At 41.6% G+C, this 12,924-nt stretch overlaps 1 protein-coding gene across 1 annotated transcript in view; it reads left to right on the top strand.

Annotated features, from left to right (window-relative positions):
* WDPCP (WD repeat containing planar cell polarity effector) overlaps window positions 1–12,924 on the top strand; it is a 236,389-nt gene that overhangs the window by 118,759 nt on the left and 104,706 nt on the right. Inside the window, exon 10 of the mRNA XM_029911895.1 lies at window positions 9,215–9,824. Coding sequence (XP_029767755.1) covers window positions 9,215–9,824 — 610 coding nt within the window. The remainder of the gene's footprint in view (window positions 1–9,214; window positions 9,825–12,924) is intronic.

Here is a 12,924-nt window from a genome sequence, read left to right as displayed (position 1 = left end):
ACCTGCAGACGCGGCAGGTAAACAAACTGGCCCGGCCCGCCTGGGGGCTTACCCTGGCGGGCCGTGTGCCAAAGGTTGCCGATCCCAGTTATATACTAACACACGACAAGAAGTAAAAATTTGGGCCAGATATTCACATATCTCAGTCCTATTTCTAGCCTCAGGATATATGTAAATCCCTTATTGAGGAAGCAATTTAATTAAATACCTTTAAAAACTCTTCAAATATCTTTAACTAAATATTAGTAACAATCAGAAAATAGTAGTAGTATGATCAACACCTTTCATCAATGCTTCATTTACTTGGCCTTTGTTTTTAGTTGCTGGCTGAGTGTTTGCTCCTTAAACTGCTGTAATCGATAATGGACAAGGCACTAAACTGGGACTCAGTTCTTATGGGGTCTGTTCCTAGTTATGAAGGAAATGCAGTCTACTGGTCAGAGCAGGGCATCTTTCTCTGCTGTAGGCAGCAGCCAGCTTCATTTCAAAATTTTCATCTTACATAAGAAATTTGATTCAAATATTCTCAAATGGATTTCACTAACTAAAGCCTATACATGACCTTTTCACAATAGTCCCCTTGTGTAAGCAATGGTATCTATTCCTTTATAATGGAGATGTATCAGAGTTCTAGTGTCTTAGAATTATTGCCTTGATAACCAGTGATCCTTATGAATTTTTCCCTTGACATTTTCTGTATATATTGGAAATGTTATGGAAGAAGAAAATGTAGTTGATACAGTCTGTCTATATTATTTCTAAGGTCTGATTTCTATCACTGTGGTATTTAAGTACCAGAGTATCTGAACTGTCATAGCGAGGTGCTTTCTAGCCACATTTCTTTCAGTTAGCCTCCCACCATTAGTGGTCATCTTTGACTCTTCCCTTTCCACACATCCACACTGTTGTCAAATCCTGGTGCTGCTTTCTCCACAATTTATCAAAGTACAGGTCTGTCTCATCTTACGCTGGGGTTACGTTCCGCCGTCAGCGCCTAAAGCGAAAATCACGTATAGTCAAAATTAGATTGAGTGTAATGGCAGGCGGAATCGCCCTCACTACAGAAACAGTATTTAAATTGTTATTTTTCTCTTTTTTTTTTGTTTTGTTTGTTTTTGCCGACCACGTAAAGCTGAAATTGCGCATGTTAAATGCGCCTAAGATGTGACAGACCTGTATATGACCCGTTCTTTCTGTCCCAATAGATAAAAAGCTTGTCCACTCTTTGGTCAGTTTCTTACAATCTCTTCCTCTGTGGCCTCTTTGAGTCCCACATTGCTCCTCTCAGTCCATCCAGAATGCAGTTTCTCAAATGATCTAAATGCCTATCCATCAGGTGACATCATTCTTCTTTTTGAATCTCTGCCCTGGCTCCCCCATAATTAAATGCTAGTAACAATCAGAAAACAGTCATATGATCAGGTACTGTACCATGTTTAAACTTCTCATTCTCCACTTTTATACTACGTAACTTTCGGTTCATAACTTCACCTGACTGCCATTCCAGATCTTATTGTGACCCCACTTACCTCCTTGCTCCACCAATGATCAGCTTTTCCATCCCTTTTGTTTTTCTCACCTTTCCATACCTTCTTCCCGATGCCCCCTATAATTGCCCTCCTAAGCCAAACAGAACTGGCTCCCAGTCTCTCTGTATTCAAATCTTTCCTAAAGACTGATGAGGCCAAACTTTTCCCCAAGATGTGGTGCTGTGACATTGTCTACATGCATTGGGGAGATGCACATTGCACATACAATGGGGTTGTTCTGGATCCTAGCAATGCTTTCTTTTAATGAGGAAAAATAGAGTTTTTAAAAAATGTAACATCCAGTATAAAGGGGACCTTGTGAATTGTGTTGTATGGAGGGTTTTTTTACATGTATTAAGTCTGAGACTAAAGCATAGATAACATCCCTTTAAAAACAGGAGCAGATGCTTTCATGGAGTCTTTTGAGGGGAAATAGGAACAAATTAAAACCTATAATAACCAAGCAGTACTTTCAATATTTGAAGTCACATGGTACACTGTAAAAAAAAAAAAAAAAAACCTCCTGGAATGATAGATTGCAATTTTGTTTACTGGAGAATGCAGTTTAAGATTACTATATTTATGTAAGGTTTTTAATAACAGTTTGCTGTACAAAATCTTTGATTGCTTTACTGTTTTTAATACAGGAACCATTTGGATGTGTTAAATTGTATAGGATTTGGTGGGGACCAGCCCCCAAAAGAGAAATATGAAGGTGCTTTTCTTTTTAACGAGTCCATATACAAATATATGTATTCTACTCTTTCTATTGGTAATAGTGTGCATGGTCAGGGATGCTATTTAAGTTGTTCTCCTGTGGAGCTGGTGCTGCTGTTTTGCTTTTAAAAATAAACAGAGGAGTGTATCTTCAAGAAATCATTTAAAACTATTTTCTTATGACTCGATAAGATCTAACATAAAATCATCCTTGGATTAAATGTTTCGTGAGAAACATGGTGAAAACAACAACATAGACTTTATTCCGCAAATATGAATTAAGTGATAATGGTGCCAATGATCAGATGCTGTGATACTTTCCATTTGTCTTGTCATGTTTATTTTCACCACAGTTGCCCTTTTTTAGAATAATTGAAATTACTTTTCATTCCTGTGGAAAACATAATTTGTCTATGAAAGAATATTATGTTTCTTTCTCCCCCAATGACTGTCCTTAGTATTTAGTGCTTCTGAGTTATTTTCTCTCAAACTTGTGAAATAAACATAGTTGACCTTTTATGAGTGAGATATATCCTTTAACAATTACAGGATTCAGAAAGAAAGGTACGCTCTATGTGACTGAATAGTTGCAATACCTAACACAGCCATGAAGCAGAGAATGTAAAATTTTTGATGTCACATTGGGTTAAAAGTTCAATGAATAAATATAGAACAAAGACGATGGTGATAAATTTAAAAGAAAATAAGAATAGATGTTAGGTGGAGATGTAGATGAATGAGACTGTCTGTGAAACTGTAAATACAATGCAGCAAATAAGCAGTCTGTAGTTGGAGTCTTGAGTTCTTATTTAAAGTGAGTTCAAAAAGGGGTTTATTTTTTCTTCCTTACGTTGTCTAGGACATTTTACCCTAGAGTGCATCACACTTCCCACTCAACATTTCTAATTAAAGTGTTTGTTGCTGTTTGGAATCTCATGGTGTGAAATTAAACTAGCAGTTTTCTAACATGCATAAAGTAAATCAAACATTTTCTCATCTAAAAGACAGACAATTCAGTCACAGAGAGCTTATTTCTATGTTTCCTTTGTTTTCTTTTTTATCTGCTTGGTAAGCCAATTTTCTGCTTAGAATCTACTGTTTAAAACTCTTAATTCATTCAGTATGTGGGCTTTATTCTTTCCCAGTACGCTCTGCAAAAGGCTGCAATTATTTTCACCGTGTAAAAGTTTGCACAGAGGAGGGTGCTACTACCTAAATAAGGTTTATTATTTTCTTTCAAACCTCCAAATAAGAGAGAACTAACAGAGCTCAGGTGCTTCCGTTACAAAGATGAAAAGATTTAATTCCTTAACTTTGAATGTTATGATTTTTGAGTTTAGATTTTAGAGGGTAGAGCATACAATAGCTCTCATTCTGCTGATTAGCTAATGCAGAGCATAGGCCGCTGTAATGGAAAAAAGAATGGAAATATGCTACACTGGTGCATGACAGCTGCTTTAATAGGGAACACATACATAAATTACAATGCAAAACATTTTAAAATACATTTACTACAATTTGTGGTGCAGTGGTTACAAAACTAAAAAGGAGTACTTCTTTACAGAATATAATTGGTTCTACTTCATGAAATTTACCTTCAGAAATCTCCCTTTGGAGTCACAACCCATAGTATGAACTCTGGAACTGTGGCCAATAGCTATCCTAAGATGGAGGCTGCAAACTTAGATCTATCTATGTAAAGGAGGTACTACCCTGTTCTCCTTCCCTAATCCCTGCCTCTTTTCTGTACATTATGTGCAGCTTCCCTGCCTACTTCCCTTGAGCACCTGAGAGAACTCTAGCTCCTCAGTTCCCAATCCCAGGCAGATAGACCACTGCACTGTAGCCATTAACACTTCACATTTAGTTGGCATAAATGATTAAATGTGGAGTCTAAGTTAAATGCCTGCTCTGGGGGTGGGAGGAGACGCAGTCTAATAGGGAGCTTAAAAAAGGGTAAAATTGTTGGGTTGTTTCCTCGTCACCTAAATTTCACATTCCTCCTTCCATTTATTGCCCTTGTTCATTAGAAGATAAAAGCACATAGGTTGCATGTGCCATAACATTTTGCTCTCTGAGAGTTCTTGGCATCCATGTTGGAGCTCAGAGGACACCATTTTCCCTTGCATCCCCTTAATGTACTTCCAAAGTTAGATCTCTACTCTAGGGAAGGTTTCTGTTGTCAGTGGGCTTGGGATCAAGCCTCTGATGAGAAGGAAGAGAATACAAAGAGCCTGGAGAGCTTTAAATAGTCAAGTGAACAATCAGAATCTAAATGGAACCATTTGAAAGAGCTCTTCTGATACCTTAAAAGATTTGGCCTATAATGGCTGAAACAAAAACAGGACAATAAGACTGCTTAGGGACAAAATATTGTGTGTATTTTAGCTTTAAGAAATTGTAATGCTTGGGGCTTGTCAACCTGGTTTTAGAAATCACATCCCCATAATGCGCATTGCTGCACCATGTAGACAAGCCCTTAGATCAACACCCCCTCAAAATGCAGACATCTTAATATGTCAGGTCATTGCTTTCCTCATAACATTGCTTTCCTTACCCATAAACAGAGGTACCACCCTCCCTAATTTTCCATAATCCTCCCCATTAATTTTGCAATTACATTTAAAAGGTAGGATTAAGTGTGTTGTGTGTCACCCACCCCTCAGGTCAGATGAGCACAGTGCTGTGGCTGTGGGAGGCATTCTTCTCCGTCACCAGAGCCCCATGCAGTGGCGCCCACAGCCAGGCTATATGCATATCACACGGAGTGTACCATTTTGTCAGCCAGGGTGGGTCCTCGGTCATGTTTTTGAGGTCCCATGGTAGGCGGAGCTGGTTCTAGGCCAGGGCCCAAACACATGGCAGCTGTGTCACCACTGCAGGAAGCAGAGGGCCAGGCCAAGAACACCAGCAGTGTGTGGCAGGGACGACATGCTGCCCCCCTGTGCCTTCTCCTCCAGTGTGGCCAGCAGTAGCGTCTGGGCCACACAGGCTTCTCCAGGTCTGTGACACTCCAAGCAACTGCCTGTGGCACCAGTAAGTACTCTCCACACACCCCAGCACCGCCTGCACATGATATTGGTGCCTCCTCTCCCTGAGCCTGGCTGCCGCTGGGCAGCTACCTCCCCTTCCCCCAACCAACCCCCCCTCCATCCCTGCATCTCCACTTCCCCAGCTCAGCAAGCAGCTCCTTTCAGCCCCATCTCTGCTCTCCCAACCCCACCTAACGCCTCTTCAGCCCAGCCAGCCGCTCCACTCCAGCACCCCTAGACCTCCCCCATCTCCCACCCTGGTGTACCCAGAGAGAAATTTCTGCATGATGCAGTTAGAGCACAACATGCAGCCTGTGGCTTGGGCAGTGAATCCAGCACCCTACTGACAAAGTGAGCCAAATACGCAAAAAACTCCACGCAAAATGGTTTCAAAATTGCTTGCGCAGGAGTGAGGGTACGGCCCATATCACTGTCAGACCTGGTCTGGGCTACTGATGTTGCTACATGTTTCTTCAGCTAGTACCACTGTTGTTTTTACTCTCACATCCACAGAAGTCCCTCTGAAATGCACCACAAGCATTCAAGGCACTACTCCAGAGCCCCCATCTGTGTTTGGCTTTGCACATTTGGCACTTGCTGCTGCTCCAAGCAACCTCCCTGATTTTTTTCATAAATGGCCCAGGAAACCTCAGAGCAAGGCTGGCACCTTGACATAAACCTTTTTCATTTTATAATGTATCGTCAGTCACATTCATATGTAATGACTGAGGGAGCCATTTTGGAAAAATATAGCCTGGAACCTTCACCTTCTCTTCCCTCACCACCTTTCTAGGTAGCCCCAATGTACAAATATTGTCTGCCATTCATACATTTTCTGACAGTTCAGCTCAGGAACAAAACATGGTGACTTGGGAGAAAGTGTACCTTTTCCACAAACCTTCACACAAACAAACCTTCGTTCACATCAATGGTCAAGAAAAGTAAAGGCAAATATGGTGCAAACATAGCAACTCAAAAATACTCACCAATAATTTTGCCCACTATTTACCTGGGTTTAGTTATGTCTCCTCTGTATTGGTGAAGATCTCCCCACCAGAGCTTGCATATATCATTTAGGTCACTTTAACATACAGGTATAAGCATCCATTATTACTCGGTGACTTCTAATCAAATATAGCTTATACAACAAACACTGCATATACCATACTCCATTTTATGTGCCATTTAGGTTTGATTTTGCATCATTAAAATCAAGGGAGTTATTCCATTGTCTGGAATGGGAGCAGGATTGAGTCCCCTTGCTCAATACTGAATGGAAACTGATGTCTCTTGTTTTTCCATCTCCTGCCCCTTTTGAATGAGTTAGTTCCAAAGACCCCTTTGAACCTGGGGGAGGCATGAAATGGATAGTTTATCTATCTATTTTGCATATACCATCGGGTATCACAGAGAGCTCCAGCCCGCTTCCTTTCTTATAGCCCCTGGATTCCTGGGAGCAAATATCTCTTGCTTCCTAAGGACCTACTGGGTGCTATTTAAGCTGTTCCAGCCCTTGCTCACAGAGTTGGACAGAAGATAATTCCTTAGTCACAGTTTTAGAGTTCTTGTATTTCCCTTACCCCAATTTATATCAAATGTGATTTCTGTTGCGTCACAGAGATGAATTCTCATCAAATACATTTTGAAAATCTAAGCATATACCATCCTCTCTCTTCCCTCTGTCTCCACTGCAGTAATATCTTTGAGGAGGTCCATGCTTAATCACACTTGCCACTCTTGCCTTTTTGCCCAGTATGGAAGTAACCAGAATCAATTTATATTGAGTTTCTCTGACTGTTTCTCAAATATTTTCTACTTTTTTTGCAGGCAATTTCCTACACATTTACAGGATTCTAATAAAAACATTATCTAGTTTCTCTGTAGCAACATCCAAAATCACTTCATTAACCTTTACTGATCTTCTATCCAAAACATCTGTGGTGTTTATAGAATATTTCTCTTTGCAGGCATAATATCAAAACTCACACCTCCTGTTTTATTTTGCCTATCCATTTGGTAAACACAATTGTTGTATTGCATATAACTGACCTAGTATAAAGTAATAAAATGTACCTTCTTTATGCTAATAATATTCTATTTATACTCAACGTTCTATAACTCCAGTTCAGCAATATATGCCCCTGGTATCTGTATATTGTTGGTCTTTAGCTTTGTTGCCCTTGGCTTACCTTGTCATTACATTCTCAATGGGTCAGTTTCACTGGGGCTAATCCCCATAATGCAACTGAAATAAACAGAAATCAAAATCAGGTGCACTGACTACTAGATATGTACCTTCCTCCATATCTAGACAGTGCTCTCTATTCTGTTCTTCCCTCATTGCTAATCTAAAACTAGGTTAGTGATTTTTGTATTATCAGCCAGCCAGTTTGCTGCCATATAGTTGAGCTAATCCGTTGCTGCTTTAGTGCTCAGTTTCTCAAAATTAGTTTCAGTTGAGTAAACTGCCAAAACAAAACCTTCTAACCCAGACTGGCCAACTACCTATTCATCCTAAATAGTCTGTTTATAAATTTACCAGTCCTCACTTCAGCAATACTGCTGAATATCAGAATGAATTGTTTTTTTGGTCTCAGTTACAGGGCAAGAGGCTAAATTCTGCACTGGGCTATAGACTCATACAACCTCAGCATAGTCAGAATGATAAACTACTTTCAGTTAGGTTTCCACTTTTTATATTTCTATATTTTGAGTTCTGACTGAAACACGGTGTTCCTTTTTTTTTTTTTTTTGGTCCCCCTCCAGGCTAATGATCTGCTCAGTCAACTAATCAGGTTTATTATCCATCTTTTTAACTGCTGCTTGCATGCTGCCTGACCTCAAAATAAGTTTTACTGACATTTCTGCCTTTAGGGCCTCCAAAAATATTGGCAGGTCAGCAGCATTGGAATATAGTTTAAGGGGTTGTATGGGTGTAACTGAGCGCAGAGTTTGGCAGAGTCAAATACAAACAAGCTCATCCCTCTCTTTCTCCTAGGGGAACACTTTTGCTAACTGATTGGCTCTCTCTCTTTAAGAGAAATAGCTATTTATAAAGTAGGCTAGTTATTTATCTACTGCCTATTTTTTTCCCATAGCTTCTCTGCTCAAGTACACACCCAGTAGCTCTTGGACTCCACCATTTTCTTCATCCCTTTACAGTACTTCCTGCCTTTCCGTACCACAAGTTCTTACAATTATCCATCTGTTGTCTTTGTATCATCCTGCTTTTGTGCTCTGCCTCTAGTTTATTCAACCCGCAATTTTTACAGCTAGTCCTCCTCCTCTGTTTTCATACAGTCATTGACTCTGAATCTAAACCAGCTAGGTTTCATTTGTGAACCTCTCCTCATCTTGCATTAACTATCACAGGTTTTTGATATATACTGTTTCTACCACTGCTGTACAACTAACAATGCTCACACAGCATTTGCTCTTACCACATCCCAGAGCAAACAATCACAAACATTTTGCTCTGGATACACTGTGTAATTTTTTTAAGTTGTTGATTTTTTTTTTAAAGTGAATAATCAGCTTTTCTTGGTATCAGTCAGCAACTCATTTCCTTGTTTTCTTCTAGGAATGAGACTGTTGCAAGGGCTATCTGCTCTTGTGTCTTCTGTTCGGCTAACCTCCTAAGCAAGCTGTGTAGACAAAGAATGTTCAGGCTGTGTTGTGTTATATTTTTGCCAAACAGATTACCCTTTAAAAATAAATAAAAGGTTTAAAAATCAATTTGTAAAATATGATAATTGGCTTGGTTTATTGAGCTGCGAGACTATGGTATGGCTTTTATATTCTAAATTGTTAGCATTTCATTAAATATAATTGATAGCTTTGTTTTGCGGAATTTATATGGAGGATTATATTTTGAAAACTGTAAAAATATGAATGAATGGTTATAAATGACTCAAAATATTCTGGATTTTTTTTCAGGTTCTGAGTTACATCCATACAGAATGGGATCCACTTGATGCTAGCTTTAGCACTAATCAGCCTTATCAGGTTCATACAGTGGAGCACTCCATCAGCGCAGACAAAGAGCCCATGGCTGACAGCTGCATCTATGAGTGGGTTAGGAACAAACTTCAGTGCATGGCAGTCACCAGAATACCACTAAGATCCAAGGCCATCAGTTGTTGCAGGAACACTGCAGAAGACAAGCTGGTCCTGGGCTGTGAAGATTCTTCAATAATTCTGTATGAAGCCCACCAGAGAGTGACTCGGTTAGCCCAGGCAGAACTATTGCCTGCTTTAATAAACTGCCACCCCAGTGGAGCCATATTTCTGGTTGGCAGCTCTCAAGGGGAGCTGCAGCTTTTTGACATGGCACTGTCCCCAATTAAAATACAGCTTTTGACAGAAGACTGCTCACCTAAAGCAACTTTGCAATTCAGTAAACGGTTTGATGTGTCTAGCAGCCTCATCCAGATACAATGGGCAGCTCCTCACACCGCCTCTGACAGCGACAACAGCATGGATGTTCATGACCTTCTGTTAATTCGGTTTGACAAAGGACCTTTAGGAGTACTTCAGTTTAAACTTGGTAAGTCACTCAGCACGTGTACTGTAGATTAAGGTCTCTAGGCAATACCCCTTCTTCACCAGCTTCTCTCATTTTGAAGGATATCGCTCACTTTAGTCTCAAAATTGCTTATGTTCCAAATAAATTTGATGTCCCCTCATACAGTGATTAACATAATGTAAACCTGGCCTGTGACAGGGGCTCCTAGGTGCAACTACAACAAAAATAGTTTTATTGTTAAAAGTTATTTACATCAGAAATACAAAATCAGAGTTCTTTTCTGAGTGCTTGCATATGCCCATTCCACTGTAGATGCCTTTGCATGAAGACAGAGAACTTTTTCCCTTACGGGTACCCATCGGGGTGGCTCATGCACCCTCCACAAGCTCATGCAACTAGCCAAGGGTATAGAGGGGCAGGGCCGTCCCAATCCCCCTTTTCACCCCACCTTGGTCGGTAGTCAGAATGTGTGTGCATGAGCTTCTCACGCTCTTTCCTGTTCTCTCTTTAGAAAAACTTTTTCTCAAGTTTTGTAAATAGTATAGCTGTAGTTATAGTTTTAGTCAGTGGTACTCGTTTAGGAAAGATTCTTGGTTTTTATCTTATTTTTCTTCAAGCGTTTAGCTCGGTATCGGAGCATGCCTAAGTCTCTGGGATTTAAGCCACTGTTCTGGCTATTACAAGTCTATGCCTCTCAGCGATCCTCACTCCCGCTCTTTAAAGTGTTTGAGAGAAGGACCCCTGTTGTAAGGGGTTTAAGACCAGGACTAAGAAGCTGAGGGAAGTTTGACTTTGAGATATCCTGATGGAAGCAGCTTTGCAACCCCCGTTTGGAATCCAGCCACTTGCTACATGGGGATTGTGACTCAACTCTGCCTCAGAATGCACCACCACACCCGGCAGCATCCTGATGCTGAAATTTGTAGAAAAGTGGCCAGATGATGCTAAAGAGGAGTTCAGAGCTCTTGTAAGTAAAAGCTCTTGTAAGTGAAAGCCTGGAAGCAAGATCATCTTTACAGGCTGCATTGGATGAGGCACATTCAGCAGCTCAGGTGATGGCAACAGCAGTCGCTATGCATCGTGCTTCTTGGCTGCAGTCATCGAACAATTGAAGTCCAACAGACAATTGAGGACTTGCCCTTTGAGGGCCCAGATTTACTTCCTGAGAAGGCAGATGAAGCTTTGCATTCTCTTAAGGATTCTAGGGTAACCCTCATGTCTTTTGGGCATTTGTACCCCAGGCCCTAAGAGAAAGCAATTTTGCCCGCAGGTCCAGTGAAGGTACCCATTCTGCCTGATAAGGCAGCTGGCTCAGTCCAGGACATGCTATAAGTCTCAGAGGAAGAGACCTCTTAGAGTCATAGAATCATAGAATATCAGGGTTGGAAAGGACCTCAGGAGGTCATCTAGTCCAACCCCCTGCTCAAAGCAGGACCAATCCCCAACTAAATCATCCCAGCCAGGGCTTTGTCAAGTCTGACCTTAAAAACCTCTAAGGAAGGAGATTCCATCACCTCCCTAGGTAACCCATTCCAGTGCTTCACCACCCTCCTAGTGAAAAAGTTTTTCCTAATATCCAACCTAAACCTCCCCCACTGCAACTTGAGACCATCACTCCTTGTTCTGTCGTCTGCTACCACTGAGAACAGCCTAGATCCATCCTCTTTGGAACCCCCTTTCAGGTAATTGAAAGCAGCTATCAAATCCCCCCTCATTCTTCTCTTCTGCACACTAAATAATCCCAGTTCCCTCAGCCTCTCCTCATAAGTCATGTGCTCCAGCCCCCTAATCATTTTTGTTGCCCTCCGCTGGACTCTTTCCAATTTTTCCACATCCTTCTTGTAGTGTGGGGCCCAAAACTGGACACAGTACTCCAGATGAGGCCTCACCAATGCCGAATAGAGGGGAATGTTCACATCCTCGATCTGCTGGCAATGCTCCTACATATACAGCCCAAAATGCCGTTAGCCTTCTTGGCAGCAAGGGCACACTGTTAACTCATATCCAGCTTCTCGTCCATTGTAACCCCTAGGTCCTTTTCTGCAGAACTGCTGCCTAGCCACTCGGTCCCTAGTCTGTAGCATTGCATGGGATTCTTCCATCCTAAATGCAGGACTCTGCACTTGTCCTTGTTGAATCTCATCAGATTTCTTTTGGCCCAATCCTCTAATTTGTCTAGGTCTCTCTGTATCCTATCCCTACCCTCCAGTGAATCTACCACTCCTCCCAGGTTAGTGTCACCTTCAAACTTTCTGAGGATGCAATCCATGCCATTCTCCAGATCATTAATGAAGATATTGAACAAAACCAGCCCCAGGACCGACCCTTGGGGCACTCCGCTTGATACTGGCTGCCAACTATACATTGATCACTACCCATTGAGCCTGATGATCTAGCCATCTTTCTATCCACCTTAAAGTCCATTCATCCAGCCCATACTTCTTTAACTTGCTGACAAGAATACTGTGGGAGACCGTATCAAAAGCTTTGCTAAAGTCAAGGAATAACCCGTCCACTGCTTTCCCCTCATCCACAGAGCCAGTTATCTCATCATAGAAGGCAATTATGTTAGTCAGGCATGACTTGCCCTTGGTGAATCCATGCTAACTGTTCCTGATCACTTTCCTCTCCTCGAAGTGCTTCAAAATTGATTCCTCGAGGACTTGCTCCATTATTTTTCCAGGGACTGAGGTGAGGCTCTCTGGCCTGTAGTTCCCCGGATCCACCTTCTTCCCTTTTTTAAAGATGGGCACTACACTAGCCTTTTTCCAGTCATCCGGGACCTCCTCTGATTGCCATGAATTTTCAAAGATAATGGCCAATGGCTCTGCAATCACATCCGCCAACTCCTTTAGCACCCTCGGATGCAGTGTATCCGGCCCCATGGACTTGTGCTCATTCAGCTTTTCTAAATAGTCCGGAACCACTTCTTTCTCCACAGAGGGCTGGTCACCTCCTCCCCATGCTGTGCTGCCCAATGCAGAAGTCTGGGAGCTGACCTTGTTCGTGAAGACAGAGGCAAAAAAAGCATTGAGTACATTAGCTTTTTCTACAGCCTCTGTCACTAGGTTGCCTCCCCCATTCAGTAAGGGGCCCACATTTTCCCTGACCACCTTCTTGT

Source organism: Terrapene carolina, unplaced genomic scaffold, assembly GCF_002925995.2.
Source record: "Terrapene carolina triunguis isolate 2854851 unplaced genomic scaffold, T_m_triunguis-2.0 Scaffold132, whole genome shotgun sequence".
In the NCBI taxonomy this organism is placed as follows: Eukaryota; Metazoa; Chordata; order Testudines; family Emydidae; genus Terrapene; species Terrapene triunguis.
Note: the sequence above shows the minus strand (reverse complement) of the source record. Positions and strands in the feature narration are given on the sequence as shown.